Source organism: Opisthorchis viverrini (assembly GCF_000715545.1).
Source record: "Opisthorchis viverrini unplaced genomic scaffold opera_v5_233, whole genome shotgun sequence".
NCBI classification, from domain to species: Eukaryota; Metazoa; Platyhelminthes; class Trematoda; order Opisthorchiida; family Opisthorchiidae; genus Opisthorchis; species Opisthorchis viverrini.
In genome coordinates this window covers 493,404-520,885 of record NW_008751886.1, presented here as the reverse complement: position 1 = coordinate 520,885, position 27,482 = coordinate 493,404, and the positions used below count along the sequence as shown (strand labels likewise).

Genomic DNA, 27,482 nt, shown 5'->3' with positions numbered 1-27,482 from the left:
ATCGGAGTATTGCTTTATTCATCCAAGCACCGAAAATTAATTATGACAAGGTTATCAATAATAATAATCGATAATAAATTACATGTGGAGATATGTTGAAGCTAATTGTTGGGACTGCTAGGAACGGATGTCATGCCAAACAGAGCAGCAGATCTCGAAGTCCAAAGAACGAAGGATCAGTGCTTATGTTGTAGCTTCTTCACATACTCCGTTAGACTTTCGGCATATAGTTCGGGTCGTTGTGTCATCTAAGAAAATGAAGCAGTGAAACCGGAAAGTGGGGAATCATGAGTGATCCATAAGCCGAAATACCTATATCAGTAATAAGCTAATCAATCATTCCTAAAACGAAGGATGGTTAAGTTGAAGTATCAGAAAAATTTCAGTACACGTGTGAAACAGATACTGTGGCAGCAGCTAACTGGTTTTGATGTGACTGTGAAAAAGAGTTACTGTTCAGTGCAGTTCAGACATTTAAGGGGATAGTAAACTAATCTTTCAGATAGCTCATGCTTACTTACTGACAAATACTCAAAGGAGCATTATAGAGGCGAGTTTTGCAACCAAATACCAGGTGCTACGCAGCTACGGAGATATGCCATGGGAAGACAAAAACTCATTATTAGACTTTTGCACTCATTTGCAAGTCAATTTTGTATTGATGGGGGACTCACCTGGAACCTAACTGCATCTGTCGTTTATGCTCTTCTTCAAGTAGAACATATGGTTGACGGAAACTCGGTTACTGTGCCTACCTGATGACACTTATGTGACCCTTATCATTCCAGAGGACCGAAATCTGCCAGGACGAGATCCTGGAATTGTGCCGGCAACATACACATAGGTGACCCACTTTTATGTTCAAGGGCTGCATTCAATGCGGATAGCCAGCTCGTTCTTCATTCTCAAGTAGGAGATGCCCCAGAAGTTTGTAGACAAAATGGATCCTTTGCATGCGCACACTTGTGGGCATGGTAAAGTGCACACAAAGCCCTCTAAAGGCTTCCGTGCAAACGGTATTGTTCGACAAAGATGTCCACTTTGTCTGTTCTTGTTCATTCTTATCATTGATGAAATAACATGACGCTTGGGGGTATACAGGACTCCGGTCTTCAAGTCGATATTGACGAAAACTCCATGAACCTCGGTTAATTATGCAGGTGTTGTTAGTTTCATCTTCGAAAATTGGAAGGAATATAAGTGTTTTTTGGTTTGCCAGAGCATTCCTTCTGGCGTATAGCTTGCAAGTGTGATGAGTTCAGCGATCCAGAGAGAAACGTTGGAGGTTGCGGAAGGTTTTACACATCTCGAAAGGTACATAACTGTACGAGGGCAAGGTCGGTGCGCAAATATCGTACACCAGGTTCACGTTTGCAAATTTGTACCACTTGGATATCGAAAAGGTATACTGCTGAGTCTAATAGTAGCTTGTGACTGTGTTTAAGCCTTTCTCGTTTCGTCACCATCCCTGGAGATATCACCGGTTCGTATCCACCTAACTACGCACTAATGTGGTGTGTTTGGCGATTGGGCGCTTAATTTACTTCAGGAATGCATATTGTTGTAAGGGCTGCGATGAATGGGTCGTCTGCTATGCATGCCGAGTTTTCGTCCAAGAAGAGGGGCTTCAGAGCTTCATTCCCCATACCGAACTCGGTGTGGCGTAAACTGATATACGGACAGCTTATGGATAGACAGAAGGAAGTAGTGTTTACGAGGTAGATGGGTGCCATCTACCTTTCAAAGTCGCGGCCGTGTGAAATAGGGTCAGCCCAATTGGTGTTAGCCGAAGTCCGGCATTTGTTTTACCAGTTTCTGCTCAGAGTGGAGAGGGATTCCTCAGTGGTTAGAGAACGAATTTACGGATCACAGGGTCCGTGGTTCGAACACGACCTCTCCTGTCGACTTCCTCTGTCCAGACTTGGGCAAGCTGGCATTATCCCAGCCCTCATGCTTCCTGGTGGCATGGCAGTTAGGCACCGAAAGAGTGCTATAGATGAACGATTTCCGCTCAGATCGTCTGACAGTGCTGGTAAAGACCTCCGGTGAGTTTGTGCTGGACCGGTTATCTCCAATTTCATCCTACATACAAATCAAGTTTCTCCTCAAAGAAATTGATGTGATGGTGGTTGAAAGGTGGTCTTACCGCCATTGTTGATACTAATGGCTGGTCGAACAATACTCTGGGTGTTATCGGCAACTCAGACACACCACGGTAAACACTGCTTGAATGTATTGACTTTTGGTGGAGCGTCTTCACAAGCGAAATGTTCCGTTAAATGGGGATGCGGTAATCAAAAACACTTTGGGCCGGAGAAAGTCCTTAACTCGAGTTCCGGTCGTGTACATATGCGTGGAATATCCGACGACAGAAAACCACAATCCTATGGTACAGATACCAATCTTGAACACTGGTCCTGAAGTCCACATCGATAATGCTTTGATGTGGAAGGTACACATATTCTGCCTTTGATCGTAACTGGGAGCCGACGGGTTAACAAAAGTGAACTTTATAGGTTCATTCCAGGACGGAGGCGTTTTACCGGGTCTTCGTGGGAGCAGGACATTGGACAGACCGACATGTATGTTGGTGATTTGGCAACTCAACAGCTGTTGATGCTATCAGAGGCTGTCCATAGTTTTTAGACCACACGTAGTTGCGTGTAATCAAATGTCATACAAGCCACCAATGGCTATGAAAACCAGAGAGAATAGTGTAGGCAGATCAAACCTTTGGAAAGTTGTTGATGTTGATCAGTCAGCTTGAATATAGTGGCGAAGGTGAGAGGTCCGGACCAGATGATTTCGTCGCATGTAAGTTTCACTTTAATACCACACTAATGGAACCCGACCATTAACGAACTGTTGAGGTGGTAGATAGAATGACAATATTCCAGCGGGCATAAGGTCATTGATACCGTCACCACGTCCACGCATGAAGTCTAACAATAAGAATTTCATAACTTTGAATAACTTTGATTTAATTATCAGCAGAGTGGTTTAATAGATGTGTTAGCCATCACTAGTGTGATATCTGAAAGTACGGCTGTTCGAAGAAAGCTTCACCTGTCTAAATTACAACTTATATGCACGATGAGCCATTCTCAGACAGAACCACTTGAGAAAGAAATGTTCATTCGAGAGAGGGATTTTCGTCGGTTTGTGGTCCTTAACTACGGAATCTCATTCAGAATGTCTTCCACAGTGGAAAGCTTGATCCTAAACCAACTCACGTTGGTGGTGGTTCCTTTAGATTACCTTCGTTACAGAAATGACTTTAACCTGACCAATATCAAATGATTGAACTACAACAGCTTAATGGCTCAACTGAACAAATATTCGTGACATGACGGTAAGCCCTACAGTGGTTTTCAATCACTTGAGGATAATTCCATCTAGTTTTGTCGGGTCTGACTGACAGTCATTTTTGCCAGTAACTGAGCTCTGCTGGTGAAGACACCTTTTGTTCCCAAAATCTCAGGTAGTAACATAATGAAAAACCTACCTCATGTCATCCAACTCTACTGCTGAGCGAACAACTGTAGCGTTAATCGTGTTAACTTTTGGTGAATTCTATTCACACGAAGAGGCCGCATTGGCCAAGTAACTGACACTGATGACTAGTCAAGTCTTTTTTTACTTCCATGCACGTTTGTGATCCCAACAGCAGTGCATAAGTCTACACAGTTCATACAAATTATCCAGCCTGGTTTGCACATTACAGATGCGAGTCGAAGAACGCAAAAATAAAGATTCACTGAACAGATTTCACTTGGAAATTCACTACTGCAACAGTGGTGAATGCCATTTAAGGTTCGCGAATGTTTGCATTCGAATTGATTTATTGATTGAATTTGAGACGAAGCAACTAAACCAAGTTTGACACCATTCGGAAATGGCTGAATAATGAAGCTAAACACAGCGTACATTGGTGAACACTTCAAACTGGTCGAATCATGGTACATATCGAGCACGTTGGCTATGAAATTAAATCCTCTTGCATGCTTGAGGAGGCCACTTTGGTCAGTCTATTCAGGAGAAAGTGTTGTATACGTTCACTCACTAGACAGTCCTCGATGAGAAAAGTCAGTTCTTTTGGGCCTTTGAATCGAAACTATCTGTCTTTAGGATTTTTCCGGTAACCGTCCCAAATTAGCTGGCGCCCTGAAAAGCAGGCGGCCCTAAACTGTTCGAATTACATTGAGGAGCGTTGGTTAGTCGGCACGCAACAACTTTGATGTGTTATATAATTTGCTGCAACAACCGGATAGGGATGGTGTTTTCCAAGGACAAATTACTTGATAAAAACAATGTGTGGGTATTAGAATATCCATAGGTATACATCGTAAAATTCCAAACATGTAGCTTCAAAAACAGCTGCGCAAAAAAACCTACCTATCAATGAGTGCATGATACATGGAAGGAGGCAATTCTTGAGAAATTTGTTTCTGGCCTTCCATTTATGGATTCCATGGGAACAAGAAGAATCATCATAACGGGGTAGATTTAGCTCAGCTATTTCGCTCATCTCACCAGCTGTCGAAATGCAACCAGAATCAGGTCGGGAAAGGATAACGGGAAGATAATTTGAAGAAGGAATACACAGGTCAGTGAAAACATTACAGCGTGCAAAGGTCATCAGACCCCGGAACGGGTTGAATAGAAGTACTAGGACTGTAGGCCGCAAATTCCAGCTACTTACGCAAGTCGTATTTGTGGCAATGGATAGCCGCAGCTTCAGCAAATTGCTCTTCTGACAGTTTCTGGGCATGTCAAGTTACGTCAGTCTATACAGAAGTTGCACATTTATGCTCGTGTTAATGATACGTTCGTTGTACTGAACAGCAATTTACATCCCAACAGATGGTGCAGTGTTTAAATCAACGTCACGCAGATATTGAATTGATGTTTGAACACTAAGAGGTGGGTCGTTGCACTCGAATGTCCAGATGGTGAATCAGTCTTCGGACCAACATTCCAGAAGCCAAACTGGACAGGAAAATATCTAAACTTCAAGTGTCTTGTTCGAATAAAGTGTAAGCGAACTTGGGTACAAGGTTTTTTTTCGCAAGAGCCTGAAAGACTTACTCAAATGAGATATTAGAAAGGGACGTGAAGACCATTCAAGTCACAATACAAGGAAACGGCTGTCCCAGTTTGAAGGGATCGTAATGATGGACGTAGGTGGCGGCGACTTAGCCAAAATCTCACAAAGTATTCAAACGTGCGACTTTAGCAGTACTCAACAAAACACAACGAAAGCCTGTAGGAGCAGACTGGACAAATCATACTCTTTGATTAGCTCCTTCTATGTATGCCTTTTTCAATGTAGCAAATACGTTAGAAGAACCTGGAGACGGTTATCTGAGCACATCCCAAGGAACATGGGGCATAATAGCTTGAAAGTCCCGTCAGGCGCCATCCCTTGCCACTCGTTGTATTGCAATCAGTGCAATGAACCAGGAGAATAATTCAGTCATAAACCGTCAGGAAACCAACCATTAACTAGGCTTCGCCGAAGCTGCGGTGATTCGATGCTACAAATCCGGATGAATCACTGGATCATGCCTACAGTCCTAGTACTTTTATCCAACCCGTTGCAAAGTCCAATGACCTTTGCACGTTGTAATGTTTTCACTGACCTGTGCATTCGTTCGTCAAATCACCCTTCCGTTATCCTCTCCTAACCTTGGTTCTGGCTACATATAAACAGCTGGCGGGATGTGCGAAATAACTGAACTAAATCTATCCCGTTATGGTGATTCTCCTTGCTCCCATGAACAAAAAAACAGTCCGAATGAACTAAAAGTCAGGTTGGTTACAATGTTTCAATCCCCTCGGAGAGCCTTTCTCAAGCTCCATAGAACAGTGCCACTGTCTGACCTTCACCCAATTCGGCCATAGCAGATCAAAACGTTTTCGAAGTCTTCGTCTCTTTATCCAGTCACCGGGCACTTGGCCTGCATACGTAACCCTGTATTGCAGTAAAAACGTTTCCAGTCTTGTTTGTAGAGGATCTGTGTACACCTAGCGTTGATTTTGGCTTTATATTTATCACAGATTCTAACAGTGCCATGCGGTTTCATTATTCCAACAATCGGTGTAGCCCATATTGTAGTCCATATTGTAATCGGTTCATTTCTTCTTCGAGCTTTGGACGCATCAAGTAATGCAATGACCGAGCCTTCAGGAAACGCAACTGTTCCCGATGAAACGTAACTATTCTCCTTCTCTCCGGAATTTCTTCTTCTTTGGACGCATCAAGTAATGCAATGACCGAGCCTTCAGGAAACGCAACTGTTCCCGATGAAACGTAACTATTCTCCTTCTCTCCGGAAAACTTTTCAGTCTTCGGTACTGAAAATACTTCCTCGCAATCTTGCGTGAGAGATGAACCTCAGGGAGTGTTAAGAGATGGGTTAGCATGAGCATGGCTAACTGTCGTAACCAGTCACGTCCTAACAGACTTGGAAAATTTCCTTCAGTGACGTAGTTGCTTCCGTTTACTGTCACACATTTGTATGAGAGATTTTCGTTTTCCGTCCTCAACAATTCCACCTCTTCTCCTGTATATGTTCAAAGCTGGACTGAGTTTTGCTGAGGTGTACGTTTCTCGGTTGGTCCCAATTTGTCTTGCCATGTTTTTTTCACTACATAATATAACGGCGCTACCCGTATCCAGCTCAAAAGTTGTTGGTGCATTGTTCACATGTAGTTCAACGTGATACGATAATTGAACACGGTTGGTAATAAAACTTGCATGAAATACGTACTCTGGAGTCTCTGACCCTGCGGACTGATTTTCAGAATTAGTCACGAACACTGGTGTTGAGCGAAACACTTTCGCGAGGTAGCGACGTTGCTTACACCGATTACACATAGTTTGCGTGTGCCTGAATGCCTCCGGAACGACAACATTTAGAGTGTGGTCTTTGTCCGATTTGCCTTAAATGATGAATCCATCGCTTCTGATTTCACGGTTGGTTGTACAGATTGTAGAAAGTTTGAGTTATTTTCTGCTGCTCCCAATGACACCGGAGTATCGTGGGCTGTTTCCAATGTTAAGATACTATAGGCAAACAAACAGCGTTTGTTACACCAACAACTAAACGACCTATGAGTGAAGCGTTTCAAAAACTTTCGTAGCCACAGTGCTCTGTAAGTTTCCGTAATTCCGCTAAAATTTCGCATTGAATTCTTTTTTCTCTTGTACCATTGTATGGAGCTTTACTCTCTGAGCGATAACCGGAGTTTTAGGATTGCAATGAATGGGAACAAGGTCATCAAAAGTTTTCCTACTTTGTCAATAGTGATCAAGCTGCGTATCGACCAGTATGTCGTTGAACCACTTATCGTAAGAAGTAAATTCATTTTCTGCTTATCATCCGTAATTTCGTCCGCCAGAAAGTGAAAATCCACCCGTTCCAAGTATTGGTTCCCAGGATTTTCAATAGCAGTGAATTCCTCAAGCTTTCAGATAGACATTTGACTAAATGGATTCGTCAGACCCGCGCCAGCTAAAAGTAACTCAACAAACAAGTAATTAAGGACGCGTATTTCCTGTGTACATGCGGCCAAACAGGTCCCCCTTTTAAAGATAAGTATACAAGTCCGGTCACAGGTTTATTTATCACACAACAGTTCTCTGATAGATTGATGAACGGGCAAGCACGCGTACAAATTCTCGGATAAATTCGATCAGCGACTACATTCGGACCTTACACGCTGCTCATAAGGTGGACGAAAACTAAATTCGTGTATAAAGGAGAGCACTTGTCGAAATAAAACTACTCTGTTGTTGACGCGCAGAACTACCTCCACCCCTTACCTCCACTACTCAGGTGATTCATGACTGTTCACGTTCTTGGCTTTTAGCCGACACGCCATTCCCTTGAGGGAGGCCCTCCGATTCGACTGACTTTGGTATTAGCCTGACTTCTGGTTCACCTGAATGTTTGTGTTCTTTTTACAAATACAGACAATCCTAATGACAACTACCGCATTGCTAAATGTGTTCACATACATGTGAACCGGTGCAGTGTTAGTTAACAAAATGGTCCGGATATTCACACTGGAATACTTTTCAAGTAATTGAACCCAATATACTTAACTGATGCTTTATAGCGATGCCAGTCTTTTTATGTTGGACCAGCAACTCTCTAGCCTCTTGCTAACTACCTGGTCCGAAAGTATCCATATGCTTAATCAGATATGTCCAGCTCGATGGCATACCTTGACTGTGAGCTTCGTTATCAGCGTTGCTAAGTCCTTTATACCAGGACCTGCGGTGTCATCGTACCAAATAAACTGTTTCCATTCTCGATAGTATGTCGGCTTATTAATTGGAAATCGCATTTCTTTAGGTACACGAGGCCCAATCTGAAAGCACAACTATCACAGCAGAAGCTCCTGTTCCGACTATCCAGCAGCGATGGACTTTTTTTTGGACCTTGCTTCAGCACTGTAACCTAGATAACTTTGTTAAGATAAATTAGTGCAAAGTCTAGCCCAAGCGAGGTATTTTGGTCCATTCATCGATATCAGTGCTACAGTACTTCAGACAATCGGTGATTCTACACAAGTGAAAAACGCTAGTAGTAGATTTGCATATCATAAGCAATTTGGGAATAGGCAAATTTGAAATTGTGTCCTGAAAATGCGACAATTTTGAAGCACCTGGCGGGGTATGAGCTGCCCATAAAGCACTCCCAAACACTTGTTGACTATTGCCAACCGTGAAATGCAAAAAGAGAAATGTGGCCTCAAAGTCTAAGCACTTCATTATATAGTAAATACAACGACTGATTTTTTGAACAACAATTCCATCACTGCTGACCGGAAAATCTGCAGTGGTTTACACCGAAATGTTGCACAGTGACTACTTGATTTATTTACCTGCGTAAATCATGCAGCGAAAAGCATGAGCTGTTTGTTCTCCAGTACGATCACGTAATGAAAAAGTGTTTCACCAGCCACAGTGCGAGAGTAAAATCTCATGTGCTCACACGTTACCAATAGCTTATCCATTTATTCCTCAAATTCTGTGTAATGCATTCGTAATTTTCTATGCACATTTGGCTAGCAAGTTTCTGGAGTTTTTCAAAATTTCTACTTCAAGCCAATTATTTCTGGAAGTGAATATCGAGCTTTAATGTTGATGACAAAGTTTATTTACGCTTTTAGAAATCAAGCCTTCTAGCTGAAGGACAGTAATAAAAATGTGACTTGAAACACTTTGTGGGCCTCCAAATACGACCTGTCTCACTTCGGTGGATTCCCGCACCGTTCAGGGAAAAATGGATTGAGTTGTGCTGCGCACGTACCTTTTTTTAATGTCCTGGCTTAATTACTTAACCGGTGTCTAGTCTCAGCTATTTTCCATTGTCGTATTGAAGGTAGATAATGATACGGATTTATCGTGTTGTACCGTGAACTATCCAAGAGGGAATGTTGGCACGCCTGAGAGATAGAAATGTTAGCATGTACTATTGTTTAAAAAGTGCATGTGGGCGGTTCACCCATGGTGAGTGTATGTCTCCACGAGGATTTAAACGTGTATGTGGTCGCAGAACTCATCATTTCAATGTATTCTTATTACAAGCTTGTCACGCCAGACAACTTGTGCTTTTATATTATGGAGCTTAAAATATAGCCAAGTATGCCTATCGACCAACAGTACCAGGTCTTGTCATTGTGCAATTTCAGCTGTGTCCGTGTTGTAGCAGGATGCCTAGCTGATACAGAATAAGTTGATATATAACGGTCTGTGTTGTTGAACATGAAAATGCATGCTTTTATCCTTTCCGAACAATGGTACAAGCTGAGCTTAGATGTGAAGATATTTTAAACGAGTCCGCTGTTGAGTAGGAACCTTGGAGACCGGGTGCTCTGAACAAACACCCGTCACCTTTCCGAGATTTCATGAGTTTTTGTCTTCACGAGTAGTGGTCCACTGAAACATACGTGGCCATCGACCGTTGACATGTTAACACCGGTGTACTCAAACCTCAACGGATAACTTCAGAGACACTTTGAGCCCTTGTACGCACGACGTACTGGTGCGGCTTTTATGGTATGTTTCTGCAGTTTGCTCAAAACTGGTGTAGAGTCTAGCTGATGTATGACGTTCAAAAGCAAGATGCAAGCAAACAACACAACCAGGAAGCCCAGGGCAGTCTGGTTTTGGAAGACGGATCGGAACATATGATTGTCTATCATTGTTAGCTTTCAGGTTTGTAATCTGAAGGCACAAACCATCTGGTGTAACAGCGTCACAGCGGATCTTGATCGAAGTGTTCAAATTCCGGAGGAACGTGCAACATTCATATGCATTCAAATCCTAACCGACCCATGTGTCTTTTTTTTACGCACAGCGTACCTAATTTCTGTGCTTTCTCGGAACATACGGGCAAGAGTAAACTCACACGAAAGCCCCAGGAATCTCGTACTTGACGGCAAGAGTTGAGATCTACTTCCGCAATCAGCAGCCCATTATGAATACGATCAAGACCCTAAAAAAGACGAACAACAATGTGTGACTAGGATGATGACGATGATATTAATAGTAATAATGTTGTGATGGGGATGACAATAATAATGAGTATACGCGGCAGAAAATATGTAAAGCCGCCTCTAATGCGAGGTCAGGTTTTGATTTTTTTCAGCGGATAGTAATGAGACCATGACCTCGCTGTTACCAGTTTCTAGTTCTTTAGGCTTACTTGGCGCGTTGATGATCGAGACAACCAGCGAAGTTTAATAGGGCTTGGTAATTAACAAATATTTTGTAATTGCATTAGCAACACGGTAAGCTTGAAATATATGGTACGATATGCACTCGTAGAATAATCTGAAGTGCTCCTTACCAATAGAATACGCGTCCCAAAAGTATAGCACCATCAGCATTGATAGCGTACTTGCAGTCGGGGCTTTGCTGCCACGAAAGCTTAAAGAAAACAGCACGCCGGTACATGGTTGGAAGTAAGGAGAAGAGTGGGGAATTGATACAAAACGGTCTTACGCCCCTAAGTAAGCCGATCAAAATCAACGAGTATGCTTTTGTGAGCAGCGATAAAATAAATCCATTCGTGAATTAGGTCAACGGGAACTACCTCGTATCTTTAGCGAAACTTTTGCAACCCGGGCTCATACCACCCACCTAAAAAGTTACAACAAGCTCGTCACCGGGACCAGATACGTTTCACATACTGTTGGGTTAGCAGTTGCGTTCAAGGAGAACCTTACCTGGACAAGCACCAAGAATTCACAGCAACTAGCTTGATTTTGGAAGCTTTTAATTCATATTAACATGTGGTAGAATGCCTGGTAAAATGCCCAGTATGTCTCCTAATCACTCCAGTCTGGCCAATTTTATTTGCCACTTCAGTGATTCTGGTTGAGGATAATCTACACCCAAAGAGCCCATACTGGAACACAATTTTTCAAAGGCTTGAGGAAGTGTGAGATCCTCAGATCGGTGGTTCTAATTTTCATGGAAATAATATATAATCGTTTTCCAAACTGTCTTGTACAATACGGTGGTATGATCTCAGCGAAGTGTGCTCCTGATAGCAACAATTCAGTAAATTTTAGAAGGAGTATTTAGAGCATACAGCAAATGCAAACTCGGACGCGTATTGAGGTTGGCCAATAACGAGATACTTTCAAGTGCAAACTGAATCACTCGAGCCGGTCTTCTAATATATGTCTTGTTAACCAGGTCTTTTAGTAATCTTCATGTATCAAACCTGGACTATCCTTTTTTAGCAGTTTGTATGCCATCCTGGCCTCGATATGACTGCTCTTCTTCAAAACTGCGGCAAGAAACGCATGTTTTTGAACTTCTCAAACCCACACACTCGTCATTTGGTGATATGCAACCGTTTCATTCATATTGCGAATTTGAATTACGTGTCTCCGGTGCCCTTGAACCACTTACCAGGCTCTATCTGCAGGAGAGGTTCTATCACGAGAATGTCCTCTCTACGGAAACCAAGAGAGCACTGGTTGATTGTTTCCTCAAGCAACTATTATCTCGCTGAGTTTTAAACCACGCTGTTGTGGATTATCTGATGTCCAACAACACTGAAAATGCAAACTTTTCCAAGAATGATGTACCTTGAAACTCAATAAATGGGTTTTCTTGCATGGATTCATCCGACTACTTTTTAGGACCACAATTTAAGCCAAATGCCCCTAAAATGAGGCTTAACAGCAATTTGCCTGGAACACGATAAACCCTTTCGTTGCGATTTGAGTTATATCAGCTGTCCATCACGAATTTTGTGAGAAGCATTACCAACGTCGGAAACACGCATCCTCTGTTGTTAGCCCATGTTTCAACGCTGTTCGCTACAACTCAACCTCCACCTTAGTGTAGCCTTTCTTTTTTTGCCTGCCGACTTTGCTGATTTCCTGACCATGGGCTTGTGAGATCAGTAGAGCAACCGAAGCGTTCTCAAGCTGGGCGACATGTTGGCCATTTTTTGTGCGTATGTCGCTCAAGTGGGAAGCACGGGCACCGTCAGCTTCTTACATGCTTAACTGGTCGCACCGATACAATGAATTAACCACCTAGTGTGCACCCAGCCTGGTCATTACGGTTCAAGGTGAAGCACCATTCATTTAGATCAGTGGTGTAAAGCCTCAAACAGTCGACGATTTTAAAAACAGCAGAATGGTGAAAATTGGGATCTGATTCACGACAAAGCATGGAAGTGACATATTGGGAAACATGAGCCAAAAATACGACCGTTGTTGCATCTTTCCAAAGGCTCTGATAAACAAACTGTCTAAACCGACAGTTCCTACTCCTGGCGTTTCATAATGGCCAACCACCATATATTAACAATAGACGAATGTGGTCATTATCGACCGTGGAAACTCAAGCACCGCGTTATCTGATTTATCAGTGTCTCGATCATGATACCACCAAGCCGCTCAAACGGTCCATATCGGTTGATATCAGTTAGGTATATAACATGCACTCAAAGTCGTGCACTTGCTTACGACTACGCACTTTCTTTATCTTTCAGCAGCACTGATCTAATGTTTTGGGATTGTGCAGAGAAGTTCTTGTGAATTTATTCAAACCAAACAAAACCTACTCTGTGTCTACAAAGAATTCGCTTTACTGAACTCTTTTATAGATTTGGGCAACGAACAAATTATTTAGTATTTTTAGGCGTTAGGCGGTATTTTTACTCCGCTGAAACTCCTGAGATCTTACTGTGGCTTTACTATCTACCGTGGAAACTGCTGGCATTTTCAAATTGACTCCAACCCTATAAAAAACTGTACTCATTGCCACAGCACCCTTTCGTGGCCCAACTACCATGCCACCAGAAGGAGGCACGAGGACTGGGATACTGCAAGGTTGCCTAAGCCTATGCAAAGGAGGTCGAGAGACAGTGGTAAGTTTCGAACCGCGGTAAATTTTCACTCTAACCACCGAACCCTCTCGTCCGCTCTAGTCATTGGTCCGATTAATGCAATCAATGGGCAGTTACAGTAGGAAGCAATCACGCAATCTGGGGAAATGCTGAATAATGCATTAGAAGGCACTGTTCTTTCCATCCTTCTGTATTTTTCCACTCTGATCTATCTGAAAGCCCAATACAAGACTGTTGTGGGCTTAAACCTACTTGGGCTTAGGTTCAGATGGTGCAGAAATCAGTTTCAAAGTGTCTTACCACCTCTCTATATGAAATTGAGGAGTCTAAACGATGAAAATCTTCCGTGCTGAGGATCCGTGGCACTCGCTCAGTTATTAGAACTCCTGTCAAAGTACTGCAGTGACATGCATACACGGGCATCCCCCATCTGCACATAATCTACATTGCGTGAGAATTTTATCCGTCATTCTCAAATTCGTTGGTTCGCTGGCGTGTATATTTGTATCCACCAAAGTGATGGCATAATGAGCTCGAGTTTCACTATTATTAGAGCTCCCAACACAGTTTATCCTTAATCGTGCAGGCGTTTCAGTTCTGGCACTTTAAGCGAGGAGCACGCGTTACCACCACTCTACCAGCGCACGTTGTACACGCCTACGTCATCACGTCCGAACGATACGATTGGTTCATCGGGCGCCCCGAAAAACGACGAGCCAGTAACTGCCCCAGCTTTGTCGATCGATTGACATACCGCTCAAGAATTCCCAGTAAAGCAGAGCCAAAGACCGCTCTAGGCGTTCCGCTTTTAATCTGAGCAAAAGCCGAGTATGTCTATGTACAGGATGTAAATAAGAGCTGAACCACATTATCCCCGCTGTGTGATCAGAACCTTCGTGTAGCCGGGGTGGTTGGCCGAGAAATATGTGCTGCTCCTGGCAGGTCTGGCAACCAAATGCAAGAGATCGTCAGACTCCGGCAAACAAACGATTTCGCCAAGTGACACCTGGTTGGACAGGAGACGTCCATGAATGTTTGTCAATGACCGACTGGCTGTGAAGAAACCGGAGTGATTTGACAAGCTGTTCTGGTGATTTTTGTCATATTGTTGATTGTTTTCTACCTTGCGATGTCAGCACACCAGACACTCCCTGCTACATCATGGCTATTCTGTCGCATTCTTCTATATGAGTGAATGCCGTGTACAGCTTTACTGAGACAGACAAGTCAGCCGTCATTTGTGACATGACCATTCAAAAATATGTGAATACACTCGCATTTGTGTGGTCGTTTAGCCTGTAAATGAAGTGTGTTTGGACAAGGCATTCTACACTTAGACTAGCATCTTTACCTTGTCACACAGAACACAAACGAGAGATTCATCTGGCATTCAGACGAGTCTTCCGTGAACATCAGATAATAGTAGTTTGGTAGTTCCATACAATCTGGGGTTCAAGTAGAACAAAAGTCGATAGAAACAAGATTACCTAACGAACTACAACAAGAACAACACCAGCCACTGGATATTGGAAAGTTTTCACCAACTTTATGGTAGTGTTTTGTTTTCGGTCTACAAATACCCCCGTCATACCATTCTAAACTCTGATCGCCACTACCGCTGTGTCTGAAGTCCAGCGCCTCTCCCTCCATCTCGAATATTCAATCTTGACCGCATAAAGCAGTTGCATCGATTTTCATATGTCTACCACGAAGGCTTCCCGTGGTTGCAGTGCCTTCTGATATAACGTACTGGGCGAGACTGTGAGCCAATGGTCGGTTTTCAGTAGCATTTGCAGTACACAACATACTGCGACATGCCTTGGTGTATGCTGTTGCGCACATATGCTGAGCTCACCTATCAGCCAAATCGATCCCTGTTGAACGAATTCATGGATGGTACAAAAAACAGCTTAGTATAGACCTTTTAATTTGCTGGTCAATGAATAAGTCTTAGTTAGGCAAGATTTTCCCACAGTAGTGTTCCTTCGTGGAAAGTAAATCGGTCACGCTGGGATCCAGAAGGCCCTGCGAGAAGCAGAGTCATTGAGGAGGACAGCAATGGAGAAAATTCCATGCCATTCCGTGCCGTGTCTTACCTAGGGAAATGGTTCTTTGAAGGAGCTGAAGTGCATAAGTTAGATTATTCCATGATCAACTAGTTCATTAAAGGGTGTTCCTGTAAGGAACTTATGGAAATAATCACAGAATCCGAAACCTACTGACACCATTAAACTCCACCAAATCGCAGTAGGGAAGCCAGCAAGCGTCGACGCCAGCCAAAGAGTTAATCTATTCGGCGGCGGTTGATTATGATGAAAGTTCAGGCATTTCATAGAAGCAAGTCTGACGATGATGGGTGTTCACGCAACCCGGAGGAACATGCTTTAACTACCGTGGGGCCTCTTGTAACTTTTACACTCGCTTGTTAACAGTAAACCTGTCGTGTTCTTTGTTGGTGGATCGTTTTTCAACGCTTGGAGCAAGGGAAGCAGCTAATTACAGAGGTTTTCTACGAGGGAAATCAAGCTGACAGTAAAAAAGATAATCTTCCGGCGGAAGGTAGGATGAATTCATTGAATGCAGTGAACTTTGATTGACCCTAAAAGTTTAATTTTCAGCGCCAGACTGGGCGATGTCAAAAAAGAAGACCCACTTTAAGTCATATGGGTGATCACCGCTTTCGTAATTTCTGGTACACTGGTTTCAATTCCTCCGACTGAGAAAAACCTTATCCTTTAGATGGAGGTAAAAGATCATCCGGCACGTTCAACCATTTTATTGGTGAAAGCGGCTTTCCCACTTCCATTTGCAAAATGTTCATATTAAAACCCCATGCTTGTCACTGTTTTAGCATTGCCGTAAGCAACGAAGCTACTGATAACCCTCATGCATTCAGCACCCCAGATGAGTACAGCCTAAAGTCATACGAAATATGGAGTAGCATGCTTCGTTTAGAGTGGCTAGCAAACTGTAAAACCCTAGTAAAATCAAAAGGGAGTGCAACACTCTCAATAAAATACACCTTCCAAAACCTTGCGTGGACGGAATTTGATGATAGTGGCAATTTGACGGTTAAGTGCCGTTTTTAGTAGCGGAGTGCGGCGGGGTAAAAAAACAGCACATTTTATGTCATAGCCTCCTCGCTCGCGTTTTCGGAAAGAAATAATTCCATATCTTCACTCTCAGAAAAAACCTCATACGATATTTTTACTCATTATGGCTTTAAATCGGTTTAGCTACACTTTCTGAACGATATTTATCCGGTGTTCTGAGTTTAACGGACGGCGCAAAGGCACGTCTCTATTGATGGAGCCATTTCAAAGAGGAAGTCCAAAATATGGGATATTGGTAAGCTCCAAGAAATACTCCACGTGTCCAATGTGAAGTATATATGCATTCACGTGATGAGTAAGGCGAAGCGAAATTTGAGTGAGTAGTAGGACAAATGAGTGAATATTGGAGCCTCACTGGTTTTGTGATCTTGCCGTGTTAGTAGGGGTTTTCGGCCAAGAACAGTGTTAGTCACTGATATCAAGAGCTCCTTAATATCATAAAGGAAGGAGATACAGCAATTCTCTTTGTTTTCTGAAGCGAAAATAAGTTATACTTTCTTTGAGATAAGGACATCAGGTGACCACTAACCCAGGTTCGAATTTTCAATTCGAAAAATCTAAGTAAACCCCAGAGTATGTCTCGGGAATTCTCTCTCGAGTATTTTACGTTGGATAAGAAACAAACCCCCTTGAAGCCGAACACAGCAACTTCCATTTTTTCCAATGGATTGGTACTGGTATCCTACTCAACTGAAGCTAAACAACTCATAAAACTGAATGAAATCTTCATTCATGTAGAACATGCCTCAAGATCAAATAGAATTTCATCTTCTAAACCATTGGAAAGTAATGTGCTGCTAGATCATTTAGGTCCAATTACAATTTGCCTTTTAGAATTCTTCACCAAAATAAACCGAACAGTAGCTGTTGGTTTCATATTAGTTACCTCATGTGAGATCTCTAGCGGGGGTCTCAGTTCAGGGAAACCTTGGAGTCAGTATCGATGTCCCCGGACAAACCGGTTCTTAAAGAGTTGTTGAGCACCCCTTGAGGGGAGCTTTCAGCGTGCACAATATGAGGCTGAAAATACGGTTCAGCATTGTACCATAAGTTAAGGAACCCACTTACCGGGGTACGGACGCCATCCGGGCCGGTGATATATGATGATCCGAAAAAGTGACCAAAATCCGTATGTCCCGGCTTCGTGTCACCACTGGTGAATTCATTCGGAAAGGTCTCCTAAAACCGAAGTAGTTATTGTTGATTGGTTGAATGATTAGAACTGCGGAAAAAAATCAGCTACCAGTGCACAAGAAGCAAGTTTCACGTGAGTATCATCGTACAGGTGTCCAAACGTACAAAACATGATTGTCAGATGAATCACCCTAATATTCCATAAACTAGAGAGAAACTATAGAGAAAGAAGACATATGTAATGCTAATGATGGAGGACACAGCATACACAGCCCAAATCCTCCCTTTTTTACTTACTCTAGTGAATGACCCATCGCAACCCTACCAGAGACGTTCACCTTGTCATGGTGGTCCAGCCTGGGTTTTGTGACGATCCAGTAAGTCAAGATAGCCTCAACTTTGTTCCTCAAGTCTCAGTTACTTCTAACAGAGAGCAAAACAGACTACCTAATAATAGTAACCAAATTATAAGTTGGGACAAATTTACCCTTTTCTTTGAGTAAATGCGGTTGAATGTTTGCTGAAGATTACCAGAGTTTACGTAGCTCTTAGAAGGAATGATGATATTGCAGTCAGGTGAAGATTGGCACCAAGAACTACAAATTCCGATCATCCAACAGCTAACCACAACCACTGGCATATCAACCAGGTTAGATGCAAATCTCAACATATCTGCTGTGCACTGTAGCCCCAAGACTAAGACCTATGCAGCACTCTATGTGTCTTTGAGCTGGACCATCCACGGCCTCTTAGGGAGTTGAGGACAAAGTGCTGAGTCAATGGATATGAGTCATAGATTTAATGCCTGTCAGGCCAGTCTACTAAGGCAGAAGCTACGGGCAAGGTCCTTTCACTCCCTTACCGGGGGCCAGACGTTGTAGTCACAGGAAAAGGCCTAAAACAAAATCATTTTCGAACCTCACCAATCAGAGGTTTAATCTGCGTCTTCTTTTGGTCTGACAGTTTGAGTATGAATTGACTCCTATGCCAACATGGCCGATTAAGAGCTGAACATCCGCACTCAGGAGTCTGTTCAACGTAACGTCCACACTAATCATCCTTTCTCATTAAAATCAATGTTTGTCTTATCTCCGCAACAGATATGCGAAGTACAAATACAGGAATGTATGTCAATATGGTCCGGACGAACGCAGCTTTCCCTAATTTCAATCCTCTGTTGTGCGGTGACAGTAAGCGGCGTCGCATGGTCCCCGAAGGGTGCGCATAGCCCAAGATGCTCTACCAGTTTGGATTCCCGGGAACACCAGAACACTCTGATGCACCTGACCTGATACACCTATGACCTGTTTCACGAGTCCAACTATTACGCTTGTTTATATGTTTTAATGGTATCGACTTCGTTTACACTGTATCAACAATCGTTACTGCATGCATAAGTGATATAACCAGGTCTTTCTCTTTTCTATACTCAAACCATGGCACCAATCCCCGCGAGAATTTCATTGTTTTCGGAGTGTTTTTATGTTAGTTAAGGCATATTTGCCACGCCTTCCAACTGTGTTATGGTACACATTGTCAGCTTACTCTCGCGGTGTACTCTCTAATTTCATAGTGACGTTTTTCGTAAGTTTTTAGCATATTAGGAAGCATACGCAAGAGATTTCACTCGACTCCGTAGAAGGAAGTCAGACAAATCTGATGAACTTGGAATGAAATATCCTCCTTCATAGGCATCTTGCAGAGTCTCACACGCAATGGCTATCAGGCTAAAGTGAGGCGTTCGTATTCAGTGAGAAGTATTTCATAGTTATGTTCGACAGTGAAGGTGATATATGACAATTTGTGACATGCCTTTTTTTATCTAGTCAACTCGTGTGCCCATTTTTACTTCAGTGACTGCTGACTGTAATTACCTATCTTCACATACCATTCGTCGTCAGCGTACTGCGCCAGTGCATGTCGTCCATACTTGTGCTTTTGAGTTCTTGTTTCATCCACCGTTGCAATTTCCCCGTCTACACGGTCTCTTTCGAGCAACGTTACGCAATATCCTGGGCTGCGCTGTGACGCATCATTACCTTTGAAACCCCCTTTCCTTACATATAGTTTTCCCATTTCAGACCACCTGTTATCAATTCTTGTGGCCTACTCATCCGGAATATTGGAGTCATTTATTGAGCGGAAGCGTGACTGACTGTCGGTCCCGTTCGTATGCGTTGGGATAGAAGTCAACTGTGCGAGATACCCGGTTCGCCCATTTGTTCCATTTTTATCTCCGGTTTTGGATGACAAACTGGTTGCCTCATACGCCCGCGTGAATAGTTATAAATCCCGGTATAGCATCCAGATATTCCATCAATTAATACTCGATGTCATTCTCCACTTTTGTAAGGTAAGAGACGAGAAGTCTCAAGTGGTCAGAGTGAGAATTTACTGACTGGAAGGTCCGTGGTACGAAACCAACCTCAACTTTCTCTGTCCAGGTTTGGGCAACCTGGCAGTATCCCAGCCCTCAAGCTTCCTTCGGGTAGCATGGCAGCTAGGCACAAAAAGGGTGTTACAACTGAACGTTGTGTTTTTGTTTTTTGTACTGCGCCAAGACTTATGTTCTGCCTATACATCACATATATGATTTCCCGACCAAAAACTGAGATTTGTTGTGCATGGAGCTTCTAGTGTCAGATATCCAAGGAAATACGGAACCCTGTAGGTTAAGGCTCCTTTGAAACCAATACCATTACTGTACCGCAAATGCGTGACTTTTTTCCATTGTTGCTCAGCCTGAGCAGTAGCTCTCTAACAGAAAGTGGAGGTTGCGATCCTAGCGATACAGCTATTTGAAACGGAAGACAACAAAGTGTAAATTCACGTGACACGTTCAGAACAGATCAAGCACCAAACTCACCGTCCCAACGCGGTTGATCGCCACAGTGAAGTAATTGTTAGCAATGGCAGCGCAACGTGCTTCTATGGGCCACAGTGTTTCACTGAAATATGTGAATATGACTCATTGCGCTTGAGGATCATAATAAAGAAGACGATAACAGTAGAAAATAACAGAAGACTTCACAAGCACTTCTCCATACTGAAAATAAAACAGGGATCACTGAACAATACTACAGAAGAGTCAGATAGAATGGATGAGAATCCTGATTAGTACGAAGACTTCGAGAACCTAACCGTAAAAGGTGGTGGTAAGAGAGGCAAAGTGCATAAGCGATGGGTCATTCCCTCGGTGCATCAAATAAGTAGGCTGCACTGCGCAGTCTCCAGGACCATTTGATGCCCAACCAAGCGAAGAGAAAAAGGGAACGAAATGAGACAGAGAATGATACCACTACGCCCACCCATCAATTCAGAAAATCAAACAACTAATGACAAGCCAGGCAACACCAAAAACAAGACGAGTAGACAAAACAAGAAGGGAAATGCCACTAACCTGAGGGTGTCGATTGTGGCGCAGGGATTAAACACGATTTCGGCTCCGTTTAGACCATACATAAGCCAGTTGAGTGGATGATGCCGTCCGTAACAAATGTTCACAGCAATGCGGCCTAGGATTCAAAAGTGTAATTTTCACTAATAGGCTGAAGGAGTGAGGGAGGGTTACGCGAAACAAGTAGAAGTTCATCACTGGGTTGAAAGAAAGCACCAGGAGTTTGGCCGGGGTTGACCGTATAGGCACACAATATACACTGAACAAGAAAGTTGTATTCGTTCTGGTTCTCTATAGATAAGCTGTAATAAATGAGCTCATAGCTGACAATCGTTCCACCTGGCTAAACCGACTGGAAACTTTTCATCTGTTTCTGGGATCCGTCTACAACTTGAGGAAAGAGTCGTTTCACAACCTCACATGTTATTTACTCATTCGCTTGACCCTATGGAGCCAAGTACGTGGATCGCACGGCACGACGAATGTCTGAACATATACGCGGGCACATTTATGCTGTTCGGATACATACTGGTAATGTTGGATCGGGATGTAGCGCTGTCCTGTCAGAAATGCGACTGGTTTACAACCAGGTAGACGAGAACAGCACTTTCAGAATTACCAGTCAAGTACTCAGGACAAGACCTGAGGCTGTGGGAACTCGCCGCCTAGCCCTGGCAGGCGACGTTGTCATTAGGCTCGATAAACCAAGCCAGTGAAGTCGGAAGATTGTGCAGGCTGTTCGGCTGAACTATAGTTCACTCTAGTTCACATCCAAATACCCGTTGTACATACAAACTACGCCTACCCATTCTGACAGTGGTTTATCATACGTCACCACTCACTGTGACAGAAACCGACCAATGTCTTCAGCTATGCTGATGAACCAGTAAGATTCAGGAACGCTGTGCTTTCATTATGTGTACGGTACATAGTTGCTGCTATCATCTGAGCAATTGCTGTGAAACACTTTGGATAAAGGTTGTCCGTTAGGCACAAGTGTTACAACGAAAGCCAGTCCTGAAGCAGTTTCCATGTCCTGTTTGATGACAGGCCATTGTGTCGAATCACGCAAGTTCGAACCGTCTTAGGATTAACCATTTCCACTTTACAAATCATGCTCCCACTTGAAGCCATGAAATAGATAATGGGGTGCGAAATTCTCTTAAGACCAAGAAATTCCCTTCGCTTCAGTTCAACGTAGAACAGTCAGATCTTCAATAAATATTACTTGAATTTTATTGAATATATAATGGAAGCTGAGCTGGTATACATTGATTTTCTAAATGAACGTGCTGCCCAAAGAAAGTGTTCGGAACGCTACCAAGGGCCTTTCAGTGAGCTAATAGGTAACTGAGTCTGAGCTGCACTCACTACACTCGGCGCTCATGCATTCAACCAACGATGCTCCAAGGTCACAGATGTAGCATACTTTACCCCAATTAGCGCATGTTGATGACTAACGATTGAGCTGTACACGGAGCTTGGTAATCTGGTGGCAAAAGTTTCGACGTGAGATCAGCCGTGCATAGTTGAGTAACGGTAACTCACGGTGTGCGTGTTGCTGAATGTCGATCTTGTATGTATATAAATTTGTTGGTGAGTGCTAGGAAGCCCTTGCTGCCTCCAACGGATGTACTACCACCCGAGCTTATGAATGCCACCTGTTGTCCACTACCTAAAATAGTTATTCTGCGCCAGTGTGTTGTTTTTCTGATAACTTAGATTCAATTCGCTTCTGTTTTACTACATTGCATTCATGTGTCTTGCACCGATTTATATTTTATTGCACTTTACCATAAACGTATTTCATATGCACCGGAATTATTGTTGAATAGCCGCAATTCAAGTTCGTAAAGTTCGATTCCTTTGGACCTGTGTTCAGTTAAGTGCCAATTTCGCAATGGTGTCTACTTAACTGAAACATGTTTGTGTACATCTGCGCATGCCTCGTTGTAACTTTCTAGATATTCCAGAGTGTTAGGACTACAAGGCTACTGGAAATGATATCCTGTGACCACCTTGTTATAGACTGTACTGATTACCGGCCGCTGAAAGTCAATCATAACCTACGTCCTTCGTGCGTCGTGTGGGTGGTGCTGTTGGCCGGTGCGGCATTCGCATACAGCGGGTTTTTAGCTGTTCAGCTGTTACCGCCTGATCTGAAAATTATGAACCAACAATGTGACATTCTGATTTCTCTAGAGCGGGGCACCATTCTGTTTACACCCGGGCCTCTCGGGTTTACACCGGATGGTTTACACTCGGCTCTGCACAGAAGGCTTGTGATATTACCTATTCTGTGCGAGGATCACATCCGGCAACGTATGCCAGTCCGCCATACGTTCTGATGACTTTTGTCTGTGATTGATCGTCCATATATTCGGTACCTGACAGTTTATGCTCTCATTATGAACCGCATTATAGTCCAGTCGCACCGATTAAAAGAAAGTACGTATATCTCTGCAGTTCGTGAATGCATAGACTATCCAGGGTCTACGAGATTGCCAAAATGGACATTGACTGCAGTGCAACGAAACAGAGTGATGTATCGTATTTAGACAGACTCCTATGATAAAGCACATAAACAATAACTGATTTAACGCGAAATCTATAAAGCAGTGTCAAGTGAAAGTTACCGAAAACTTTAAGTACCCAGAGAAAAGCGCAAGCCAACAAAACAAGAACGACTGCCTCAATTCACTTTAGAGGGTCAGAGGGTCCCCCCAAGAACATCCGCATTTGAAGACGACGGGGAATAAAAGTTCCTTGGTTGACCAGGATTCACAGATGCAAATAGGGGGGAATTCACAGCTTGTGAAGATACCAGTGAAAGGCAATGTTTTCCGGTGATAATACAAACCGTGACCTGGGCAGTCCGGCGTGCTAAATATTATGTCCAAGGAAAAATCCATGACATCCCATATTACAATGGAGAATGTGTTGTCAAACCAGATGCAAAATTCAATCACCTACATCCGGGCACCTCAGTGCCACTGGTTTTCGCTGCGAATGGCAAAATGGTACTTGGGCATGCAGCAGACAGTTCACACATTGCACAACGAAACCGGTGTCTTTCCGCGCGTATTTTGTGGGCAAACTATTCTGCGAAAAATCTGGGCACAACCACGTGGGATGTAATAGTAAAGCAGGCTCAAGCAGGCTCTTCGTTACCGTGGACGGAATGGTTATGTATATGCCAAGGAAACAGCTCAAAACCTTAACACAACTTCTGTAAGAATTAAACAAAAGCATCAACTTTCAACTATTATTAACAGTAAAAATCACCTCTCCCGAAATAGGCTGAACTTGGTACTCAGTTTTAAGGAGCTTTGTTGAAATCTCGCATCTAGTCAGCGTTTAAGTTGAAATTTTGATATTTGCCTACATAATGAATAACCATAAATTTCTTGATTATTTTTAGATTTCGAATGTTTTGAGACGAACAGAGCGGATAATATAAGGAAAGCAAATAGGAGCAATAACAATAAGCCGAGCTTGGCAGTTGGGTTACAAACGTTTCATCACCATACCACCCAACTGCGCACTGATGACGTCTCCTCGTACGGTGACGAAACGTTTGCAAGCCGATTGCCAAGCTCGGCAAACAGATCAACAGCCACCTGATCAACAACCAACAAACTCACCCGAGCTGCCACTATTTCAACACATTACTAACAATAAGCCATAATTAGACATCGCCAGTAAATCAAGCCAATAGGCCAGAGCTCATCAAATAAATAACGATTGTAAATGCAATTAGACGCAAATGACAGAATTATAAGATGGAAATGAGTGGTTTGCCGATAGAATCCCGTATAAGAACACATAAATAACCGCTACATCCAAAAATCGTCTGTGATTAAAGTAGGACGCCGATACAAAAACGATATCCACTAAGATCTCTTAAATCACCATTACAATTTCTTCAGCCTTGATCATGACATGTGACCACATTATGCAACCACTCACAAAGAAGTAGCAAAGCGAATATTATATTGAATCAGTAAGATATCGTGATCGGATTTGTATGTAATGTACATCGATTGGAGTACGAACCTACCCAAACAGATATGGAACATGGTGGTTGTACAATACACTACAATGTATTTTAAACTGAAGGTTGGGTTTTTACTGCACTACAAGATAGTAAATGTACTCACGGAAGGTTCCCCAGCTTCTCACCACCGCAAGCAGGAGTTGCCGTTTGTGTATATAAAATATACACCGTATTCTATTTTATATAATAACTCTAGTTAATCACATTTTTGTGTTACTGTTTACATAGTTGATGAACTGTATTTTTGATAACCGATAACCGTACTTCAACGTAAAGAAACCATATGACTAGTCAATATCTTGTGGTGTGTAGGGTAACTGCAAAATATTAGGTCTTGTTTCGAGGACTTGAACTATTGGTCGCATTATCTCGGGGAGAGGACTGTCGTTTTTAAAAAGCACGGCACACAATGGTTGGCCTGCGTTCAACAGAGCTCAAACTTTGAAGGGGAATTAAGAAAGACAAGACCATTTGTGCGGAGGATAATCGCATGAATCAATGTATTCCGTAGTGCACAAATTTAGCGGCATTTGGGCTGGAGAGGTGGAACGTACCGATCGAAGTAAATCAAATAGTAAGCGCATTTAGACTCTAAGCCAGTGTCACCCTAGACCTTCGTGTGCGTTTCTTCAGCAAGATAATGTTAAAAGAAGCACACATCAAGAAAGATGACAGATGAAGGTTTAGACAACCCCTTCTATGCGATTTTATTTTGCAGTATACTGAGCTGTTCTTTGCTGAGCAGTTATGCGAAAAGTCTAGCTGATTTCTCACTGATCGTCTCTGAGCTGTGCGCAGTCCAGCATAATGCTCCGCTCGTCTGGGGGGTTTTAATTTACGCCTACCTTCTTGTATATGGTTGTATCGCCTTTATTATTTGCATTTCTCGTTGTCAACTAAACACATTTCATCATGCCGCACCTCTGGTCGACTAAATGGTCTTGTTTTATTTCACGACACAGAGTAATTGTAACTGATATTACCATGCGTCTGGAAGATCATCACGAAAATGAGTGGAACCGTCAAAAGACAGAACACTCCATCGTTTTTCGTTTGATTTCACTGCCATTCCTGCACCTAATTATTCAAATAAAGTTTTCATTCAATATGCGTTTTCTAGTGAACTGTGCAGTTACTTCATGAAATCATGATAAGCGCACGTCTACTATAATCTGCATAATGCTCGATCTCACTCATCGCGTTTCTTCTGTACTGAAAAACAAAACCAAGACCGGAGAAGGTCAGGTCACTTTTTTGATACCGAAAAGTTCGAACCCATGCGGGGCATGGTAAGTTGTGTAGAAAGGACAACAGCACAAGCAATCGAAACACCGTACAACTGTAAAATGACGAGCGGACAAACGTGAAAACGTGAAGTACACGACAAGGGACCCTCAGACGAGTGAGGCAATATGTAAGACTGCGTCCAGCCTAAAGTCGTGTAACACAAAATCGACTATCAAACGCCATCAATTTTTGCATGTTTTTTTCACGAGATATCAGCTACTTCGGAAGAATTGGCTCTTAGGTTTGGACGGTCGGATATCTTCCGCTAGTAGATGCAAGACTTTCACTACTGTAAATAATATCTCACAAGGATGGCAACCTGGCATCCTCAGATTTGGAGGTTGATAACATGACCGCTGCATAGGTATACTTACTTAGAAGATGTATCTCGAGTTTTGATTTGTTTGCTCGAGACCTTTTAAATAATCCCGCTGGCGCTCAACCAACTTTCGAGTTGAACAGTTTTTTATCTTTTCCAAGATTTGTTTGCGGAAGACTTTCTTCACACGCTCACATAATAGCTAAGGATCAGGAGTTACTACAAGTGTAGATCTTTTGTTTTTTTGTACACGTCGTTAGTAGATTACTCTTCCGAAAACATAATAGCATTGTAGATAAAGAATTGAAGACGCCGAACCTCCGTAGTCTCTCGACCAGACACTACACAGTATACACTGGCTATTTAGAAAAATGAATAAGCATGCATGACAGTGCAGCTGGAATGACTTTTCACGGGGAGCGACACGTACATATACACTCGTAATTAGGATAAAGTAGATGTATCGGCTACGATCAAATACCTAGTCTGGTCACTGAAATGGGAAACACGTGCGTATAAAGCAGATCATTCCTAATGTCTGTTACTTATTGAAATGATACACAATCTCAGCAATAACCGGGACTAACTCCTAAGAAAACTCAGTTAAAATTTATTTCGAATTTCGAGTAATACAAGTCATTCGTTTGCATCTTATGGACAGACGAACTATGAAAGTTAACTGAATACACAAGTCCAGGCGCGTAGCAGGTAGGCACGGATTCTACTCACCATATTTTGTCTCAAAGACTGGATGTCCCAGCTGACTTTCCGTATAGTACGTAGA

General features: G+C 42.8%; 1 protein-coding gene across 1 annotated transcript; it reads right to left on the bottom strand.

The window, feature by feature from the left end:
* T265_14636 (hypothetical protein) lies at window positions 1-27,482 on the bottom strand (the record flags this gene model as incomplete). The annotated part of the gene is made up of 6 exons (XM_009174522.1): window positions 1-248; window positions 10,425-10,511; window positions 17,573-17,683; window positions 20,505-20,586; window positions 21,039-21,153; window positions 27,428-27,482. Coding segments are annotated over 6 exons (522 nt in total), but the record flags the coding sequence as incomplete, so codon positions are not given.